The sequence below is a fragment of the Stegodyphus dumicola genome, chromosome X2 (genome assembly GCF_044657685.1).
Source record: "Stegodyphus dumicola isolate Sdum_Otavi_A_Nest chromosome X2, ASM4465768v1".
NCBI classification, from domain to species: domain Eukaryota; kingdom Metazoa; phylum Arthropoda; class Arachnida; order Araneae; family Eresidae; genus Stegodyphus; species Stegodyphus dumicola.
Window position 1 is genome coordinate 154022665 of NC_140781.1, and position 23888 is coordinate 154046552.

The window sequence follows — 23888 nt, forward strand, 5'->3', positions numbered from 1 at the left end:
TAAAATGATGTCATGCGAAATAAATGTAGAATATCGCACGAAAACCAACAATTCACAAAATGTGTCCTTGGATTAATTTCACAATTTTTACATATCAATAGTCCCCATATTCATAAATGATTATTCTGCTATTCCAGATCGATATCACGCATCTATAAAGATGAGAGTCATAAAGAACGTTTAAAAATGTGGGTAGGCTTCCGAGCAATTTGAGTTTCTACACCCAGAAATGACGACAGATTTGTTCTGCCATATAATTTTGGATTAAAGAACTTTCAGATAAGTCGATCTAAAAAAAAAAAAACCTGAAATTATTTGTGTTTCGCGTAATGCCAAATTCCTGTATCAAGTTATTAACATTACAGCAGTAAACTAAATGATTCTCGTGTGAAAAATAGGAAATAAATCTTTTTTATCTGCACTAATCAGCTGCTATTTAATCGATGGGCCACCATAGGCCGAGCGGTCAAGTCTCTGAATCGAATCCCGACGTACGGGCCTGGATGCATGGATGTTTTTGTGGTTTTTCCTAAGTGTAATGTGTATAAGAACCGGTTTCTTTTGGAAAGTCCTGCATGAAGGCATCAATCCCTTTAGGCACGCCGTTGTCGACTGCCAAAGAATCTATAGTGAGAAGAAGTCAAGCTTCGACTGCACAGCAACGCCACGGAGAAAAACTGAGTCTAAAATGTGTCTTTTTTGACAACTTTACAGGCGTAAATTCAGGTTCCCTGAAATTCATTCACGCATGCGCGCTAGAGCCAGAGAGGTTGTCAACAACATCGTAGAAGTCGTCATAGCGCGCCATATTGAACGCTAAGCACGAGGATTTCAGTAATTTTGAACATTTGGAAATGGAAAAAAATAATGAATCACGCTCTAGTGATCCTGCGTGTGAAAGGTACGTAAAAATATTTAATTCTTATACCTTTTCATAGTAGAATTATTTTTTAATTACCAGAGTTATGTTCAAATCCATTCCATAACATGGGATGGTAATCAAATATCATGTAATGAACGATTATTAATTAAGTTGGCATTAAAAAAGTTAAAAGTTTCATTGGAACATTTTATTGAAAAATTATAATTCCTACTGTTAAAGAAATCAGAAGTATTTCGAAAAATCTCTATCAAAGCTTCTTACGCAAAATTAGTATATTTGTATATAATTGCGAGGATAAAATCAAGCAATCATGGATGATTTACTATGATTGCTAATGAAAATTATTTCAGTTCTTCATATCCGATCTTTCCTGCAGTTATATGTAATGTATATTGCAACTTCTTCTATTTTCGTTTAACCAGGTATCAATTTTTTAGTTCATGATATTTTCTAATTCTATACATTGAGCATTATTTATAATCAAAGAATCTTTATAATAAACTATTCACAGATATCATTTTTTTGCTACTAAGAACTGAAATATTATCCCAATTTTTAATTATTTTTTAAATTAATTTTTTAATAATTTTTCCAGTTTTAAAAATAAAATTATTAAAGTAAATTAGCTGCATAATTCTGGTGTCATGATATTCATTGGCTCTTTTTTATTTTATTTCAACCTTGCAACTTAAATGTGTTCTGTATATTAATTATTAAATATCCATATTTTATTTTTATATATTCTGTACTGATGTGATTTAAATCTTTATAATAATAATTCATTTAGGTTAAATGATCCTTCACCAAAGGCTTATGTGCGTTGTGTAGTGTGTAATGCCAATTCTTGGTATTTTCCTGAAAGAAAATTCTTTCGGTTTCCTAAAAATCCAGAGAGGTAAAAATTTTATTTTTATTTTAAGTTATAAGTATTTAAAATGCATGAAAATAAGTACAGTATGACAGATGAAGAAACTTTTTTAACTTTCTGTTATTTAAAAAAATTATTCCTTTTCAAATGAAAACGTTATATTCATTAACATACTTTGTGTGATATTCAATGTTGCCTTATCTGTTTAGCCTAATTATATATACAATAGTAATAAAATATTTATGTAAATATTACAAAATCGTAGAAGCATTAGTTGAATATATGCATCAGCTAAAATGAATTTTTTCATAAGCAGAATGCTTAAAAATTTAACATTAGTTTGAGTAAAATGCATAAATATTAATTTTTTTGTACATAAATTAGTACTTAAATGTTATCTACATGTCAAATTTCTGGAAAAACTAAAATATGTATTTGTTTTGCACAGTAATAAGTTACATTTTAAATGAATGCTTAAAACTAGTGTTCCCTGTGTAAAGTAGGTGTAAATTTCATGTTGTTTTAACTTTTATAGATCAGCACAATGGCTTGAAGCATGTAGAATTTACTTGATTGGACGTGACAAGGAAATATTAAAGAAGCCACCTTCTCTTTTATATCGAAGTCGTCTTTGTTCCGCACATTTTGAAGACTGCATATTCCACAACTAAGAAGCATTTTTTGCATTCGAGTGCTAAACCAACAAAATTTGGTGAAACAGGTATGCATTAATTTCAAGTTTATATATTTCAAAAATTTTTAAAAATTTAACCTCTTATATATTGTACTGATCAACAACTTACTATGTTATCTTAGAAAGAGAGTAGTCTGCTGTCTTTAAAAAGAGTGATAAATCTTTTTCTGAAGGATAATTTAGTTTAATCTCCCACAGAAATTTCATTTGTTTACATAAATAATATAACTTATTTATTATGAAAGAACTCTTCTGCTGTTTCTTACATAGTCAATTTTGGTATGAGAGAATGTAAAGTAACCCTTTTTTAAAATCCATTAAATTTTCCTTAGTAAATCCTTTATGGATATAGCAGAATGTTCTTAGAATATGATATAGCAGAATATATTTACGCAAAGTATAATTTTAGGCTTTGAATCAGATTTACAAACTCAGGATAAATGAAATTAACGATAATTAAAAATAAAATTAAAACTTTGGCTAATCTTTGGAATATGGTAACTGGTAGTTTGGCGACATTTTGGTAAGGCGATAAAGTTTACTAGCTAGGACTTTAGCAGTGTAAATGGATAAAGTCAAGAGTGTACGCAATGCCATTTTTGTGCAATTCTGGGATGTTTTTTTAAGTCAAAATAGATCGACGTATACATGGATGATACCGTGTATGTGCAATTCTTAACGCTGCAAGCAGTGGGCGATTCTGCACTTTCTCCCAATTTCCCACCTAATCTTCGTGATGATTAAGCACTTTTGTTCCATAAAAGTTCTAGCATAAGCGTAATTCGGCTAGCAAATTGTTGGAAAAAAATGTTGAGTAGTAAAAAAAAAAAAGAAAGAAAAAAAAAAAGGCCTTTACTTTGTCAAAACAAAATGGCGTCCAAAAAAAAAAAAAAAAAAAAAAACAACTAGCAGGGTTGGTCGCCAAAAAATCGCCAAGTTACCATAATCCGAAGATTAACCAAAACTTCTTTTCTTAAAACTAAATGTCAAACCGTGTTAAAGGTTAGTTAAATATTTATTTGTTTAGAGATGAAATATTATGCATTAGTCTTGTTATATATATATAAATTTTCTTTTTCCTTCCTAGCTGATGAGCTGTCCAGAAACGACAGAGTTGTAAATGTTCATCAGCTGTCTATGAAGTTGTGCTCGAAATTGCAGCAGCATGCAATCAATATCGATGATAATTTAAGTCCTTTGGCAGAAACAGATTCTGGCACTTCACAAACAGATTTTGGCTCTCTAGAACTTGGTTCACACCAGCACTCCATAGAACTAAATAATATCACCGAGACGCCAAAAAGATTAAAATGCAACAAAAATTTAACACCAAAATCTTTAAAAATAAGGCAGTTAAGTCATAAGCTGGCATATTTAAAACGAAAACATTCAGCAAAAAGGAAAGCAAACAAAGCTGGAGTCGAAAAGGCATTCCAGCTGATTAGCTCATTAGTTAGTTCTGTAGTTTTCACTTTTATAAAATCACAAATAAAAGCATCAAATGTGTCAAAATACGGACGAAGATGGTCACTGATGGATAAAAATTTGTGCCTTCAGATCTATCTTAGTAGTCCAAAATCATATAATACACTGAAGGCTTTTTTGCATTTGCCCAGCAAGCCTACATTATTGAAAGCTGTATCTGGTATAAAAATGGAACCTGGATTTTCAGTTGCTGTGCTCAATGCCATAAAATTAGTTGCTAGCAAACTGAAAATCCATGACAGGTATTGCATCTTATCCTTCGATGAAATCACTTTAAAGCAAAGCTTATCTTATGATAAGAAAAGTGATTACATTGTTGGATTTGAAAATTATGGTTCCTACACTGAACTAAAAATGTTTCCCGAATATGCAACTCATGGTCTTGTTTTTATGGTCCGTGGGCTGTGTAAAAAGTGGAAACAGGTCATTGGCTATTTTTTTTCTTCTCGCACTACTCCAGGTTTTATGTTGTGTACTTTGGTCATGGAAGCCCTATCAAAATTATTTGATTGTGGTTTGATACCTGTGGCTGTTGTTTGTGATGGTGGTGCAAACAATGTAGTTTGTTACAAAAAATTTATGAAAGTCACAGAAGAAAGACCATATATTATATGTCAAGACAAAAAGGTATTCACACTTTTCGATGTGCCTCACCTTTTGAAGTGCTTGCGAAATAATTTTAGAAAGTATGATGTTAAATTTCAGGGTGGCAAAATTGCTAGTTGGAACCACATTGTATCTTTGTGGGAATTTGATCGTAAAATGCCTCACAGATGTGTTCCGAAATTAACAGACCGCCATGTAAATGTGGATTGCCTTAGTGCTATGAGTGTAAAATTAGCAGCTCAGGTCTTCAGTCATTCTGTGGCTTCAGGCCTGTGTTACCTTAGTGCACTAAATGGCTTACCCGCATCGGCTAGTCTTACAGCAGATTTCTGTTCAAACATAAATATTTTATTTGACAGTTTGAGCAGTAGAACACTTAAGCACTCTAATCCTTTTCTTGCAGGAGTTACCAAGTCATCAATTCACTTAAAAACCTGGAAGGAAAAGATGGATTTCATCAAAGGCATTGAATTTCAAACAGAAAAAAAATATATCTTTCCCAAGTATATTTGGCTGGAAATTAACACTATCAGCAGTTCAGCAGTTAATTCCAGTTCTGTTGGAAGATGTACCATTTGTATTAATGTGTCGTTTCACCCAAGATGCCTTGGAAAATTTTTTCTCTGTTGTTAGACGCAGAGGTGGAAATAATGACCATCCAACTGCATATGATTTTCAACAGAGGATGAGAATACTAATGGCACAGAATATCATAAGCACAAGTAAGCTATCAAACTGTGAACCTGATAACGATACAGTTTTGATACCTACAGAGTTGCTGACAGTTATCGATAACACTGAGCCTGGAAATGGCAGTGATGTAAATGATATGGAAATTGACTTTGATGATCCCTTATTGGTAGCAAATGAAAATTCTGATACTAGTGCTTGTATTGCAAGTACATCATATGATGTATTTTCACAAAATTCAGCAGCTTATGTTGCTGGATATATTGCTGGAAGGGCATTGAAGCAATTTCCTTGCACTTTATGTAAGAATATTCTTCTTGTTGATAAATCTTTGGGTGAACACACTTACTTTTTGTATTTTAAAGAATTTGATGTAGTGAAAAATGGATTGTGTTACCCCTCACAACAGTTTACATTTACTATTTGTGAGATGGGTGAAAAATTTGTAACTTTGTTTGATAAAATATGTAGCCAAAAAGATGTGAAATCCAAAATTATATCCCAACTGAAACTAATTGATCATGAATGGCTTACATGCCATTATCATGCAGTAAAAATGTGGGAATATATTGTCAGTTCATATGCTCAGCTTATGATATATTATAAGCTGAAAAGTATAAATAACAGCTTGAAAAACAGATGTAGAGGAAAGAAAGAAATTATTAAATTACACTAAAAAGTCTTATTTGTATATATTATATGTATTATTTGTAAGAAAAATATATTAATGTAAGGAGTATGTGTGAGAAGTTTTTGATTTTGTATTTTTGCTATATTACTATTTGTTGGATTTTAATGTTTTTGTAATGTAATGTAATTTGTTGAATTTTACAAAAGTTCATGTAATTTAATTCTCTCTCTCTCTCTGTATATATATGAAATTTCTATTTATGTATATATATGAAATTTGGATTTATGTGTGTATCTTCAAATGTAACTTCAGTATCTAAATTGTCTGTAAGTACAGTGAAACCTCAGTTAACGAATATAGTTTGTTCCTAGAGGTCATCTGAAATCTTTGTAAACCAAACCTAATTCTCCTTTAGGAACTTCTGTAAAATATATTATTGATTCATTCCTTCGCCTCAGATGATTGCAGATTTTAAACTTTTGCATTGGTAACATTTGCACCAGTTTACAATTGAAAAACCAGTGCAAATCATTAAATCTAAACTAGAAAGAAACTAGTTCAGTAGTAGAGTTTTACATGTATTAAAAAGAGTTGGTGATATAATTACAAGATAATGAGAAATGAAAAGGGAAGAAATATTGTTATTAATCTTTAAAATGAAATAGAAATAAATTTTGCTGATAGAAAAAAGGGTTACTTTTCCATTATACTCCCGCAAACTTAACAAATATCCTGAATTAATAGAAAATTACGAATTTAAAAAAAAAAAAAAAATGTATGTAAGAATTGCATTATATATAATTTTTTAACATTATTTTACAAGGTAAATCGTCAGAAAAATTTAAAAAATAAACATTTATGTAATTTTTCTGTAGCAGTGAAAATATAAGTACCTACATAATAAGGACATTTGGCTAAATGAGTAAAAAAACTCAGTAAAATAAGGATTAAAAAAATAATCAGTGTTTTTGTTGTTAAATTTCAAAGAAAAAAAAAATTGTGACACTGTTCAAAGCATGTTTTGTCTTTTTGGTACATGCATAGACTCACATTCCATGTTTCACACATGTATCTTCTATGAGGTTTCTTCCTTGTGCTACAAAGTATACACTGCCTGGATCTAAATTTCACTGGTATATGTCCAGTGTTATTTAGTTTCTTTTCATCAGATGACGTTTGTGGTTTTTTATGTTAATGGGGAGGGCTTGGTCTTTTTGGCTTTGGTACGGATCATTCATTTCCCATTTATACTTATTTTATTCATATTTCATCCCAAAATATTCAGAAAATATTTTTAATTTAAATAAAACTTTAAGCGATTTCAATTTTTATTATAGCAAAGTATATTTACATTAAATTTAAACCACAGGAAATAATTTATAAAATCACAATACTAGCTTGGGGAGCAAGTGTGTTGAGGTCAGAGAAAACTCTCTGGTAAAAGATCAGTAATAAATCAATTTTCATTCAAAAATTTCGGAAAGAAGAAAAAAAAAAATTCCAAAATTGGTGGTTTCAGGGCACGACCACCGCGCGTCAAAGGATTTAGGCATTATATAGAAACAGAAAAATCCTTAACTGTCAACTTCTTCAAAATCTCTGGTAATAATTTCTTCTAGATTGAATTCATTGTTTCATTAGTTATGTATTACAAGGCTTTGTCCATGAAAATTGAATAATAGAGAATATTAAAACTGCTCATTTTTGTTAGAAGTGACCTCAAAACATGTAGGAAATTCATTTATTGATAGCTTGTATGTTTGTCTTTCGAGACAGTTCTTTTTTTTGGTTAGGAAATTTGTTCATCGTGAAACATATTTGTAACCTGAGGTTCCACTATGCATTGAGCTGTGTTATGCTAATAAATTTTGACAATAACAATGTTTATTTTATTTATTTTTTTTAATTTACGTGTGAAAAAAATTCTGAATGCTGTATTTGCTAACATTGCATCCTGCTCTGTATTTTCTTCTCAAGTTTTTTTTTTCAACGTATTTAGACATGTAATTTATAGCTATATACAAAGTATAGAGAGATAAAAAAGTGCATTATGTAACTTAAAAGAATACAGTAGACGCTGCTTATTGTGGTCATGGTTAATGTTATTAATTGGATATTGTCATCGATGTAGTGAAGTCTCACTCATATGAAAACTTGGAAAATACTTTGTTTATCGTGATCAACAATTCAGTTAATATTGTTTATTGTGATCAACAATTTAGTTAATATGTCCAGATTCATACAGAATGGATTTTTAAAATTTAACATTGCCAAATTAGATTAAAATAGATTTTAAAAAATTGTCAGGTGACACGGAAATGTTGCGAAGTGTGAGATTAGGTTTCCAAACACCTTGATTTCAACTTTAGTCATTTATTTAAAATCAGGTTTAAAAAAACAACAACTTTAGTTTGACGTATCCTATGAGGAACTCTATTGATTTTAAGAACAATCACACATAAGTCCTTTCTTTTTCAGAAGCCACTCCCCCCCCCCAAAAAAAATCCTGAAAACACTGATGGCAAATAATGGTTGCATTTTTGCTTAATTTTACACTGGCAGTCTTCAAACAAAAGATGCATTTTTAATTTTAAGATTACGTGTACAGAAGCAGTAAAATAATATTCAGGAACATTATGAGCAGTTCACAAACACATTTTTGCATTTTCTAATTAAAATGCTGTGAAAATACTTGTGTTCTTGATATTTTTTAATTAAATTAGTTAAATTCCATTTTCATTCTGAAGTGCTTTTTTAAAATTAATGTTATTATTCTGCTAATATTATGAAAATAGATATGAAAAAACATGATCACATTAAGTGGCACCTACTATGCAGTGATTTGAAAGTAATATTTGTATGTCTTCTTTGGAAATGTAGTATTTTAATTATTGTTACACCGCTTCATGTGTTCTTTTAAAACTGCTAAATTAATCACTGAATAAATTATAAATAACCATTTGCTTATTACCTTATAAAGTTAGAATTATCTTAAGCAGTATTTCTCACAAATTCTAAAGCATGATGAACAGGAAAGTCTTTGAACTAATATAAAAATTTGCAGAGGTTTTCAGATAGTTTTTAAGTTACATTTTAGGATTGGTAAACAAATAATCTTATCACATATCTTACTTCTTTTCCTTTCAATATGAAATACTTTGTGAAGTGCATAATAGGAAATTTATTGCTACAGTATCTCATTCTATACAAAAAGATTCCATTATTTGAGATTTTATAATAAAAATTTCCTTCTTTTACTAGTTATGCAAATCATTTGAAAATTATCTTAATACAAAATGCATACCAAGCCATTTTTTATGGATAATATATTAAGATATTGTTTTCCATGTAGATGCTTTTATTTGTGATTTGATGAATGGAAATGCATTATACTGCTCAGACCCCTCAGTTGATGATTTTTCTCATACTCTTACAAATGTGCAGTTTTAAGATTCCTGCATTCAGCACGTTAAAAGATATATTTATTGACATTTTTATGAAAATTTGCAGCATTGCTGTAAGCATTGAATAATGGTGCTTTAACATCATGCATTATTATCATTGGTACAGAATGATTTAGTTTGCTTTTCTTTTTGTAAAATATATTTTCTTTTCAAATTTGCCACCCCCTCCTTTTTTTGGGGGAAAGCAAACAATGAATTTAATATGGAAAATAATCCCAAAATTTTCACATTCTCTCAAAACTGTTTTTAGTAGCCATAAGTGACAAATTCAGATTGTTTCCAAAACAATACTGACTGAATCTAAAATTTTCAGTCAGATATTGAATGTTTCTTAAAGAACTAACATAGATTGTTTGTTATTATATAGAAGTTATTTTTTAACTATTATCTCTTAATCTCTAATATGTGCTCCTAAACATTGGGTATTACAGAGTTTATTATTTTATGAAAATTACTAATTTACAAAAATATGACCTGTGTGAGATCTAAGTATTTAAATTTCAGAATAATTTGATTTCTAAAAGATATATTATTGTTGTAGTTTCTGCCATTAAAGCTATGCTAAGAATGTATGTTAGTATACATTCTTAGCATAGCTTTAATGGTTTCTCTCCTTTTTTTGTCTTTGCTATTTTTTCTGTATGATAAATCTAAAATTTTATATATCTCTAAAACAAAAATTTATGAATATTTTACCAAATTTTTTGTTTAAATAGTAGAAAAAAGAATTTCTAATAAAACACATAAATTACAATAAAATTTTAAAATGTATTATTCTTAAAAAACACGAAAATAATGTCATCTAATTATTGTTATACTGTGTTAATTGATATATCTTTAAAAGTTAGCTCAGAGAAAACTTATTTGAAACAAAAGAGGGAAAAAGATTTTATCAGCGATTGTATGAAAAATCATACATTTGCTTGTTATATATTATGTCATAGTGATTTGATAATTGTGTATCTTAGTATGAAATTTTGTGTAAATAAATTTTTTAATATCTTAATTTATATGTGTTGTCTTTATTTCTTTCAAGCTGAATAAGCAAAAATCTTTAATAAAATTGTATTGAAGAGTGCATCATTTATTTATTTTAAAATTGCTAACGGTTGATATGTATTTCAGACTATTAAATATATAGCCTTTGTGTGCTTTGCCATATCTCAGTAATTCTGTCATGTGCAATAACAAACGTTACATTTATTAAATTGCGTACATACGTACTACATGGCATTTAAAATTAAATCATATTTTAAAGCCGTAATTAAACGAAGTATTAAACTAATAATAACCATTTCTGAAATATTTAAGTATTAATATGAATAATTATGAAACGAAAAAAGTGGATGTAAAATAAAAAAATCATATACTGCAAAGCAAAATTAAAAAAAAAAAAAAATAGTAAAAGCTAATTATCAAATAAAAGATTTACGCTTTCTGCTTCACGAGCGTTTAAAGTAAGATCGATTTTCCGCCTCGACTACACCCTGCGTGTTTGCTTCACCGCATACTGACTTGGATTCGAAATTTGCCTGAGGGCGAGCCAACTGGTTTACATTGTGTCTACGAGAGCTTGCCTTCTTTTCCCTAGAGATTCTTTGCGACTGCTTTCCTATAGGCAAATAAACCATTATCTATTAATGTTCCAAGTGCTAATTTCATCCTCTCGTCCCGTTTGATCTGAGCTCAAGAGTTCAATAGACTTAAGATGTCCTAAATTTCCGATTAAATCATTTGTCTGAGAGCAACTAGGAAGCCACGACTTCCTATATTGCAACGATATTCATCAGTATCTGAACAAACACTACTTTTTTTAAAAAACAAATCGAATTTGTAATAAATGTTTTTTGCGTTTTTCGTAATCAGTATCTCTCTCCCAAACATTAACCGCTGCAATGTCGAAATAGAAATTGCTTTCATCTCACGCCTGTGCAATGACCTGTGTGATCTCAAAGTATGTAGAAAAACAGACTGAAATGCACTTAATGTCTTTAGCCTCCAAATAACTCCGAAATTAAATGGGGGAAGTGCGAGTTTTGAAACTTCTCTCTGTGTTCAAACTTCTTGATCTATTCGCTATTCAAGTTTTTCCAAACTTCTTGATCTATTCGCTATTCAAGTTTTTCCAAACTTCTTGATCTATTCGTTATTCAAGGTTTTAGAACTCAACTATGAAGAAACAGAAAGGTCTTAGTTGAATATGTTTCATAATTTTCACTCTCATCTGCATGCGCTGATACTCTACATTGCTGAGGAAAAACAGCAGTTTTAAATCATCTCCACACCAAAATTTCACCGGGCGTGCGTATGTGGGAGCAGCTTAGTGCAATTAAAGATGGACTCGGTTAGTTTCCCGTGTGATTAGCAAGCGTGTCAGTAGCGAGGTCAGGTGAGAAGAGGTGGAGGACAAGGTCGTAGTCACTGACGCGAGGAAAATACCCATCATGGACTAACAGATGATCACGGGGAACATTCGCATATTACTAATGCATAGGATTACTTTCGAAATTATTTTCAGATGGAACATACCCTAATTTCTATGAATAAGGGTATGGAAATAAGCTACCCACCAAAATAGTGAAAATTGGTCGTATAATGGTTGCGAACCTATGCAAAGCTACTGCTTCTGTAATTTAACCCAAATCAAAGAGTAGTCAACTATGTCATGTCTCGTTTATATAGTTCTTGATTCTTGTAATGCGATCTATTCGAGATGGAAGGTTTCAGCAGCACTCAAGACCTCGTAAACCTATACAAAAACGAAAATTTTTCTAAAAAGCTCAGATGTTTTGCAAATCGTTTTAGACCACTATTTTGGAAAGGACAGATGGATTCAGTTGATTTCGCCAATTATGGAAGTGCACGGAAAAGATGGAAGGTAAATTTCTTGCATTTTAAAATGCACATAGGAAGTATACAGTTGGTAAGTTACAGGGGGTTTGTCCATGATGAATCTTTTCTCGTTTGAAACGATCATGCAGTGTAGTGTAACAACTCAAAAAGTTCCGCAGTTAAAAAAACTGCGCAATACCTACTTCATTTACTTATTTTAAATGTCGTTTTGTTGTTAAGAAAGGCAATTAATAATTGTAACCTGGGTTTCACCTATTCATGTGGGCCATAGAAGTTACTTTATTTTAAATAAGTGAATTTTGACTTAGCATATAGGCAAAAGGAGGAATTAAAAATATGCAACAGTACGTGTCTAACCCGATCTAAGATCAAAACGGTCTTTACAGCATTACCACTGCTCACAGAAGTGAAATGTAAATGAAATATGAAATATAAACGGATTACCGTCAGCCCCCTATGCCTATGGGACCCTCGGGCAAGAGTGTAGCAGGTCCACGCATTAAGACAGCTCTGCGTAAGATCAGTGAATGTTTATTATTTTATGATCGGAAAGCAAATGACGGTTTTCTGCCTGGAACGGGATGTCTTCATGGAAAACTTTGTAACAGAAAAAAGGTTCGCATTTGCATTATGCACGAGAGAAATCGATAAAAATTCCATACAGCAAGCAAGTTCAGTAGCCTGTAATGAAAGCTAATATGCGCTACCACTGTTTGGATGCTTCAGCTGCTTTGTTAGTGATGATCCATGTGTAAGCAATTCTAATACTAACACATTTAGAAATGAACCCCCAGTTTCCCGTATCAAATTTGTAAAAACAAACCATAATTTTAAAATTTTCAATAAATATTTTGTTTACTTATTTATTTCCCCCACTCCAAAGCGGTTAATCAAAGCCGATCTCTAAAGACATTTACTCAGATTTCAGCGAATCCCAATAATTAATTAGCACCGGCTTTATGTGTATCGTAATGTCAGACTCATATTAAGCAAATCTAATTTCAAGAAGGTAGGCTATAATCAACCCACAGATTTTTCTACAATAGAGTACTGATCAGCAAATATTAGTTCTGATATAATGCAGAAGATGCATGATAATCAAGGCTTTCAGAACTTTCAGAGTTTTAGCTCTCGGCACAACCAACGGCTAGTTAATATAAAATCTGAAATTATATATCTTACGATATCGTCAGGATCAGTAACTCTGTCTTTGGAGATGTTATTTTCTGCACACATAAACCCGGCTAATCGTCTTTTAAATTAAATTACATTTATCATATTTTCGTCTAAAACATTTACGAAAACCACTGCATTCTTTTAACTATAGCACACTAAAACGATTAAAGATTACGTCAAAAATATGAACATTTATAAGAACATGTATCTTAATTCGGATAATCATATTCCGAAGCAGACATTTCCTTAAAGCTAAATTTGTTGTTTTAAATCCTAAACGTATAAAAACATTGTATTGCGCCTAAGAAATGCTACTGCCACAAGAAAATTCTAAAGATCTAGGTTAAAAAAATTAAAGTATGATTTAGAATAAATTCGATATAAATAGGAAGAAGTTTAAGTTTAAAGAAACTATTATCTTTTCAGGTTGTCACAGTGATATTTTATCGTAATATTGTACTCGACTCTTACTTTCAGTTTCTAAAGTCGGTAGCTAGTGCGAACGATTCTTCAGTAGAATATATTCCAGTTAGAAAATATGCATGGAATGGTGAAAATTTATATGCAGAACACTCGCTTCAATGATGGTAATACAGTCAGTAAAGATTTTAAAAACTAAAGACGTTTAATTTTATGAATGTTGATAATGCTGTTCCCCAGAGCCGCTTGGGTTCCGTAACCCCTACCCAAAATGCCATTAGAGAGAGGTATTTTCTTGATTATAATTCCCAAATACATCCGTTATTTTATACTTGGATTCTTTTTCTTACAATACATTGCATAAGTTGATGGACTTATTTCAATGCATATCTTCTTATTTAAAAAGGTTAGGAAAATTACTCTTGGACGAACATATAAGTTTTAGCCAGCTGTACGTATAGTAAATGACTATGGCTCACGTTCAATCCACATATTTATTCAAAAATTATTCTGATAGTATTCAAAAGTGTTCAATTTAAGCTTTTTATTTAGTTAATCGTCAGAATATTGACATCATAAGAGTTCTTTTAATTCGTTTCTTTAAAGTTACATATTAGTTTTGATTGCTGAGCTATAGCTTTTCTTGATGAAGTGCAAGAACACATTGTAAATTTTTATTTTGTTATTTCATAATGAAATAAAATAGTTTATTTTATTTAAGATTTTTTTTTCTTTTATTAACTACTTGCTGGATTTTATTCGAATCCTCCTGCGCGGAACTACACTTTCGGAAACTACTTTAAGATTTTATTTCGACTTTTACATTCTCGTTCAATACAAAAATTAGCGTCCATATTACAGAATGATGAATCACTAAATGACAATCCCCCCATTTCATTTACAAAATCAAAACTTGTTTCTAACTTAACATCTAAATGAGAAAAATATGTTCAATCAGACACACAGGACGCAAAAAAAAATTAAACTAAAGTTTTTATAAATTCATAATCATCACAAGTCAGATTAAGATTATTTTTAAACTTTTTGCATTCTAAATTTTACATACCTCCTTAAAAGTTAAAGATCTGGACATTGACAAACATCAAGAGTTTTATTTTTAACATGTGACCTAATTACAAATGCCAACATAATTAGATAGTAAATTTATCTGTACATATGAAAAAAGTAGTCTCAGCATACAAATGGATAAATGTTTTGTACAATTTTAACATATATTTAGCATTAAAATTCGATCTCTGATGTTTGATAATTAAAAAAGAAACTACAGAGAAATTTTAAATCCCAAACCCTAAATGACAATTTTTGCATTAAATATGAATTATTCGTTCTAAATTTTGCGTTGTCAGTCTTTATGGACCTTTAAATGAAAATACACCAGAGAGATTCTGGAATGATACTTAAACATTTTATGTTTTATTTATTTATAAAATCTAAAAACAGGTACCTGTTTTCCGCATCCAAACTTCCATGGTGAGATAGAAGAGATTAGGATCTCGATGCTTCATTTTGAACTTTGATAGCAGCATCCGAACCACTTCCTTACTCGTAGTTTGTTGAGAGATGCACAATGTTTTGTACTCCATATCTGCACATAATACTTTTGTGTACACTTTGATAGTACACTGAAATAAAAGAAACAAATTTACATCAGAAAAAATATCTAATCACAACCCATGCTGGTTAAAGGTTAATAAAACATCAACAAAGAATAAAATGGCAATGCTTATTTTGCTTAAGAGTTAATCCAGCTCTGGGTATCTCCCTGACTGGATCACACAACTTTAATCTTTTCAGCAGCAGAGAATATCCTCTTTCATCTTATTCAGTTGCCGGGATACTGTAGTGTTTAGCTGAAATACAGTTATAATTTGAAGCACTTTCCAGAGGGAAATCAGATTGAAAAAAACCTTAAGATATAATTCCAGAAGGACGTAAATCTAAATGGATAGCCAACGAGTATCGGACTTTATTAGGAGAGAATAGAAATGGTGTTAGCACCGGAGTGCTTGGACACCAAGTCCAACCTCCATCAAAACTAAATGATCATTACGAAATACTGCATGGTCTGAATAACTGTTGATGATAAGGCGTTACTTGAAAATAGGCTACATCCGCAATATATTAATACAGAAGCAATAAGAAATAATACAAAATCTACATAGTGCAGGAAACCAAATACAGAAACATAATAAATTATTTACAAATAATTACTTAAGATGGCCATTGGCCAATGCTGTTTGAGTTCCTAAGATTCAAATGGAAACTGTGCGCCAGTTGATGGAAGTAGGAACGAAACAGGCGATATGTTTTAAAATGCAATTCTGCACACTCAGCAGTTGCTTCCGGTAAATATCGAACTCTTGACATAGCATTCAGATAGCCAGTACTTTTAACCACAAGGTCTTCCAAGATTCGGCTTGCTATTCGATGTGGACTGAGTACTTTTATAATCCTTGTTTTCCTGTTCGAGAAGGGACACATACCAATTATGAATAATATTGATGATTCGAATGTCAAGTATAATACTTGACTCATTAAGTACTGTGTACAGTGCCGATGTGGAAAATACCATATAAAATGGTTAGGAGTGCATATTTTAGGATTATGATGGTTGGCAAGACGTTACCACTGCTCGATACAGTTTGAAGTGAATGCTCTACCAAGTACGGTAATGATTATATTCCTTTTCCTTCGGAAATTTCTTCACCCTATTTGGGAACTTGCCTAAGATTTTAAGCAATAAATAATCATTCCTAAATAAAATGAAGATTACAGAAAACGAGAGAATAAAAATCGAAGAAAAAAAATGTACAAATGCACTTTTGTTACCCACAAACGAACTTCAATAACCTTGGATATGCTGATGGAAATATAAAATAGGATTTACTTATTTTGCAGACTGAATGTGGGAAATATGCTGAAAATATTGCTCAATGTGATGAAACATCTCGACGATAATTTTAGAAATTAAATAGAATTCGGATATAACAACAGGAAGCCAAACATATATCAATAAACAAAGAACAAAAAAAAAAAAAAAAAAAGCCTGTTTTGTGATCATCTTATGGCAACCCTTTGGGCCAGTGGGACACAATAGCTGCGTTGTTAGAGTTTGCGCTGGGAAGAGGGCGTGGTTCTGCGCGCCATCGAAGCAGTGATGCATGAAGATCGTGAGTGTGCGTGAGGGTCAGTGCCGCGAATGAAATAACGACTAATGTCCACAAATTAACTGCGATAGCAAGAAGAATGCAACTGCTCTGTCAATGAAATATTTCTCAAACAGGTTACCAATCAAGATCAAAGCTCGAATACCTGGTGTCCTGTAAGTGTATTCGCAACGTGATGCTGAGATTCCTCGAAGAGGGACGTTAACATTAATCTGAATGCAATAATTTTTGCTTGGTTGCTATAATGCGTTCAGATTAAATGCAAAGGACAACAACAATTTAAATTCTTTCCGTTTCACGGAAGGAACAAAATATAATAAGCACTTTACTAAATTTGCTGCCTAAGGGTTTAAAAACCTGTTTAGTAGTGAAAGTAGGCTAATACTAATTTTACTAAACGCGAATTCGAAACTCATAAGTCTTTTAATTCATCAGCACTTTTAGCAAAACCCATGCTTTTAGACTTATTTAAATTTCTAAATACAAATATTCCCAACATATTTAAATTCGTATGCTAAATAGTATGATAAGTCTGCTATCTCATCTACTTCTCATTCCGACAGAGTTTCTCCAACGATACGAAAGTCTAAAACTAAGTAAAAGGTCATTATTGCAATTCAGCATCTTCTAGGAAACTTTCCAGGAGAAAGTCAAGCATTTTCGCTGTTTCTTCTAACATTCAGAGTCGTAGCTAGGGTTTTCAGCGCCCAGGGCGCGCCCCCTACTGCTTGCCAAGGATGGAAAACATTTAATTCTAAAATTCCGTAACATCAGTTTGGCGCCCCTTGGATTCTACGCCCGGGGACAGAAGCCCCCTTTGCCCCCCTCTAGCTACGCCCGTGCTAACATTAATTCATTGGTAAGTTAAATATTTGAATTACGAATAAACCCATACTAACTCTCAGGAAACCACCAAATTTCATATAGAGTTTTCAGTGGAAACTGGGTACTTAGCAGTACGTGATGAAAACTATGCAAACAGCAGGAATCTAAGTACTTCGTTTAAAATACCCATGCTGAGATACTTACCTATGAGTAAAAGTTTTTCCCTCTGTAGTAAATGCGAAGCAAGTTCATACTAACGTTATGCTTATAAAAATGCTGTATATGATATAAGGGGGAAAGATAAAGTTTACATTAGTGTGACTTCGGTCTTTCATTTAAAAATTCTTAACGGAGTGCTAAAAATTTTACAAAGCAGTATGTGTTGTTAAGTAAACTGTAAATATGACATTCACAATGATGCTTTTATTCGCTATTTACATTAAGAAGAAATCACACTAGGACGAAGCATTCGCACCTGAAGGCTTAAATTTTGAAATAAAATACAATTATACATAATTTTACAACACTAACCTGTTAATACTGCTACTTATACAGTAGATTTCTAGTCTCTAGGTTTATCGATGAAAGAAGCAATTAAGACTTCTAGGACTTGTAGAGACTTCTAGGTGTTTTAGAAGCAAGAAATATGAAAAAGCAACTGTATCCTCACCGGAGTTCGAACAATGGATCTTTCACTTGCTATTTGGACGTGCCAAACATTTACACCAAAGCAGCACGCACGGGGAATTAATAATTAATACGTACGATAATTAATATAATAACGATAATCCACATATGGGGAATTCAAGAAGGCAATTATCGGAGCAGAAAACATAAAAAATGAGCAATGCCCTCGCCGAGATTTCAACTCCGGACCTCCTGATGCTAGCCGAAGGCATGGGTGGGATGGAAGAAAATTTCTTATAGATTCAAATAACAAAAATAAAAATTTACGATAATCAGTGATTCTAGAAAATACATTGCTCAAATTCAAGCTTTGCATTTTTTATTTCTGCGCGGTATAAGTATAAAAATTAATTGCTAAATTTAAATAAGACGAGTAGAAATTTAAACCCAAGAAATTCTATTTAATGCAGTAGCACAGAAATTGGTAATATGTGTAAATACATACATACGTGAGGAGTAAGCATTAATTCTGTAAAGGTCTTACTTTCTACAGATTTCAGCTATGGAAACTTAGTTCTTGCTTCAGATCTAACACACAGTGACACAAAGAATATTGCATCTTTGGTACTGACAGTAGCGAATAACTTTACATAAATGACGATAAATCTTTTAAAATCAAGAAACAATCTTTTATGTAAAAAATAAAGAAGTGATTAGATTTCATAAACATAGCGAACACATAAATCTGTTCATTGGAGAGCGACTAAATAATTTGAATTCTCTTTTAACCGAAATCTGAATCTCAGAAAAAATGTGAGTTAACAAAGAAAATTATGACAGCAAAAATTAACCAAAAGTATTCCCATTATATCAACTATAGGCTTAAATCAGATCTTAATCACTTTCTTTTCATACTTAGAATAAGACGCTATTGCAATCTGTCAGTTTTTAGCTAGCTCTATCTCCTTCTAGCTCTTAACGACTTGGATTCAATTCACAAATTGGTTTCCCTGTTTAATGTAATTTTCACGAAAGCGGCGAATGTTGAAACAGAAAGAAAATGAATGCTCCCAAACAGTGAATTCAAATAACATTAAAAAACTTCTGATATTGTCCGTGTCTGTCAAAGCAAAGATCTAGACACATCTACCTGGCCAGAATGAAGATGCGGTAAAAATTTGGCAGAAAAATTTGGTAACTATTAGGTCAAAGCAAGACTTCTGCTTGAACAAATGTATCTACATTCCTCCAGACCACAAAATAAATCTATGAATTTAGATATTTCACTTGTCTACACGTGATTAACGGGAGACAGATGGAAGTACAAAAAAGAAAGCGCAAATTAATGGAAGGATTAAAAAAATGCTTATTTTTTGCCCAATATAAAAAAAAACTCTCGGTAGCTATATATCAATAAAATTTAGCAAACTGCTCGTATTAGCGTAGCACATCTTTAATATTATCGAACACTTATCAAAAGTTTAACAGAAAATACCAGAAACGCAAGTATAAACTCAAAATATACTACTACAAAATTACAAAGTGATATCTGTAAACTAGTTCATTCGCCTAAAAATATCAGCAGTCTGAAAGAGAATAAGCTTTTCAACATCAGATGATCTGCTATGAAGTTTTGGTCATAAACACGATACCGTCTGCTTCACAATTCATAAAGAACTGACAACAAGAGCGAAAAATAACTTTTGCTGCTAGATGACAGAGAAGAAATAATCCGCTTCCTTTTCAAGGACCATCTTCTGCGATGTGAAATATTTCCTTATTCTGTTCATTGAATCATTCCAAATCTAATCATTCTATTTTTGTAAATGCTGCTTGAAGGCATTTTTCTGTCGGCAAATGCTTCTGTTTGGATGCTACGTATGAGCACCATCGTGCATTTTCTGTCGCGACTATTAAATCAAACTAGCAATTCTCTTTTTATACACAAACCAATTTCCAATTCAGATTATTAGAATTTGCTAACCTTCAAAATATTGGGAAAAAAAACTCAATAACAATTGTTTCTTATATACTCACTTTCCTATTGGATTATAAATAATTATTCATACGTTCTTACTTTTCTATCATAAGCGATGCTTTTATTCTGTCTAGTTTTAAAGTGTCACAGCATAAGGCACACGTAAAAAGTGAAGTGTTTGGAATGACGAAAAACCAAAGACTTTCATTCCAATTATATACTGTCAAGACATAATTACTAAAGATACAAGTATCAGTATCGACAACTTTAAAACTGACAAAGCACGATAAAATAAACAATGAAGAAGCTAGAATAATTCTTATTTGAACACATTAAAACAAATCTGGTTACAATCTAACTGACTACACTTCGGACTACCGCTCTAAATACTAAAAATGGAATAACGAGGCTGTACCCAAAAAAAGTGCTTTAGCTGAACTTACATATATTATGCTATATGTGTTGTAGGCATCATTCCGAAATTACGAATCTAAAAAACCGAAGTTTCGAGAAAGCGCATTTTATGATTTTGTGCGTGCTTGATTTCGAGAAAAGTTATGACTATGTTATAGTTTATTCATATCATAGATTACATTTAACGTGGCGAAAAATAATATTTACTCATTCCATAGATATGCACGTCTCTCTTTTATCATAGTGTAAGTATCTAAAAACAACATAGAAGATAAAGGAAAGTGACAAGAGCAAGATCTGAAGATTCATAATCTTGGAGAAGCGAAACGTAAGTAAGACCAAAATATGAAGAGTAAAAAGGATGTTAGCAACTTCTAGAGTTTTGAAAGATTTCATTTGCGCACAAAAAATACGTAATTTGATTGCTAAGGGAAGAGAGTAAAATGTTAATTACATCCAATCATGTCGTGTTATTTCGCTTTTGGAAAAAAATGTTCTAGATAATATCAACAACAAAAAACTGAACAAGTAACAAACGTACAGAAACATAATTCAGTCTCCTTATATTATACGAATAAAATATTATTTAATATAAAGCCTTTAAAGCAAGCAGTAAAATTCCCTTTGAAGGTAATGCACAATAAATATAATGCATTCTACTCAACAATGACAGTTTTTCTGATTCATTTTAAAAATGTATGTAACATCACCGGAAGCTGAGACACCCAGTGACCACAAGCCTTTCACAACGTTTTACAAAAGTATATAAAGTTGTTGTACCCCAGAAACATAAGAAGCACTGAACCGACCATAACATGCTTTCTCTGCATACAAAAAGCGACGCTTCCCGGCAGAAGGAAAAATAATCTTATGCAACAACGTACCTATGCGTAACAACCCGACAAAAGCGGACACCAGGAATGCCATCACGAATCTGTATTGTCATTGTTCCTGTTTGAGCCGTCTCGCATACAGAATGGCTGAAGGAATTACCAGTTCGGAACCGCACGTTGTAAATGGCCGAGCAAACTGTCCATAGAGTTTTAGCAATTATTTATTTATTATTATTTTCCGACAGGGTAAAGCCAACAGTTTCCAGTCAGCAGTCATTAGATTAGCATATGTAGAGGTTAGGTACACGTTATGTGCTTCAAGTTCCCATATCTTACTATCAAAACAGGTTTTGACTGTTTAAAGTTTTTTGTTGAAGTAAAATGTCCTCGTTGTAAACAGTAGTTATAAAAATAAAGTGCAGCATTCAATCATACTTTACAGTAATTTGATCAGCGAGATAGAATTTTGCATGATTTTCTACCTTAGAAGCCAAGCTCAATACTTTTTTTTTCATTTAAATTGTAATTTATTTGGTACTCAGTATTCTGTGAGAAAATTACTAAAATTATCAAACTATAACCTTTTAAAGATATTCTTCAGCTCTTTAAATAAAGAAGAATCAAAAGAGAACATACAAACCCTTCGACTGAAAAGCAGAAGCATTGAAATGCTAAATAAATAAATAAATAAATGTTGCAAGCGTCCCTTTACAACTCAGTAACAAAATTTTTGAAATGCATGAAAAGTTTTATTAGTTAAACTAAAGAGTGTCACACAAAGACTTCTGAAGCCCCCCCCCCCACCGACTCACTAAAGTTGTACCAGTGGCGGGGCATTTTCCCGATACACTTTTTTACGTGATAAAATATGATATCCACTGTAAAACAAGACATCTAGCAATTGCTTGAATTCACTTTCAGTGACACTAAAAGAATGATCATTTGCTTGTTTGCATACCGGTTAGGCTCTTCAACTGTATGTGATATCTTGTCTTCCTCCATCATGTGAAAAAGTTCAGTTGAAGTTTTTTCTGAAACCACATTTACAATATTTTGATAGTCTTCAAAAAGGAATACAGATGGGTGAACTTAGGGCTTTTACTTCATAATTAGGTTCTCCACAGTTTTTTGTTAAACTTTCTATAGTTCCTGCGGTATCTTCTATTTTAGATTCGCCACTTGGTACTGATGTGTTACGGACTGTGACAGAATCATCAATCTATTCTTCACCACTAACTGAATTAGGCTCAGGGAGAATAATAACCATTCCAGGCTCATCAATTTCTTCACCACACAGAGAATTCATATATTCAAGAGCTTCTTGTGCTGTGAGAAATTTTCTTGATATTTTTTTAATTACAAATATTGATCTTTCAAAGACAATTAAAATTTTCACTCGAGTAATAAAAGAGAAGTAACTGATCTACTTTCAGGAAAAAAATACTGGGGGTTATTTCTCCCAAAGAACAAGTGCCTGTGCAGTTCTACAGAAAGGTTTCATCTGACGTCACAGTTTTGAATGCTCACAAGAGAACCACCAGGATCCAAGATCAAAAAGAAACTTTACGGGCTGATTTCTATTTAGAATGTTTTTCTATTTTATACAACAGTAACACCTATTTTTATTATTGCCCAGAAAACATAACAAAATGAACCTTCTTTTACTCAGAAAACCCTATTTAGGAGGTTGTGTGACATTTTACTTTTGCAAAGTAATACAAAAGAAACTCACAGAAAATTCCAGAATAATCTATTCCCTAATAATTCCATATGTCCCTCTAATGTCAATGTATGAATATTTATTGTTTAAAATTGGTTTGAAGGAATGTGATATATGAATGGGAGGAGTGGAGAGAGGAAAAAAAATTTGAGGATCGGACCATTTTCGTGTCTACACGACACCTACAAAATGCATACAAAATACCTGAAAAAGGTAACTTTTTTCAAGGATACTTTTATTTCTATAAATTTCTATAAATCTATTGGCAGAAATGTACACATCTATTTAGGAAAAAGTATAGATTTTAATCCTAAAATGTAGATTTAAAAAAAATCATTTTATGGGGCATTTTCAAAGTCATTTTTTTGATGAAAGTAATTATGACAAGCCATTTTTTTAACCTGCATGTGGTATTTACGTCTTTTTCAAGGGAGTTATATAAAAGTTTGCCTATTTGTTTACTTTTCTTTTCCATTTAATGGAATTTAATTGGGACGTCCTATATTTAGGACAGTGGTTTAATATGGGATAGT

At 31.7% G+C, this 23888-nt stretch overlaps 2 protein-coding genes across 2 annotated transcripts in view; one reads left to right on the forward strand and one right to left on the reverse strand.

Moving 5' to 3' along the window:
• The window catches only part of rau (RA domain-containing protein rau), a 101071-nt gene that overhangs the window by 14597 nt on the left and 62586 nt on the right, over positions 1 to 23888 (reverse strand). Inside the window, exon 3 of the mRNA XM_035354417.2 lies at positions 15236 to 15413. Coding sequence (XP_035210308.1) covers positions 15236 to 15413 — 178 coding nt within the window. The remainder of the gene's footprint in view (positions 1 to 15235; positions 15414 to 23888) is intronic.
• LOC146992951 (uncharacterized) lies at positions 855 to 10327 on the forward strand. Its single transcript, XM_085809588.1, has 5 exons — positions 855 to 901; positions 1671 to 1778; positions 2287 to 2405; positions 2716 to 2741; positions 3484 to 10327. The coding sequence occupies exons 1-5, from the start codon at positions 855 to 857 to the stop codon at positions 5167 to 5169; spliced, it is 1986 nt and encodes a 661-aa protein (XP_085665714.1). The 3' UTR covers positions 5170 to 10327.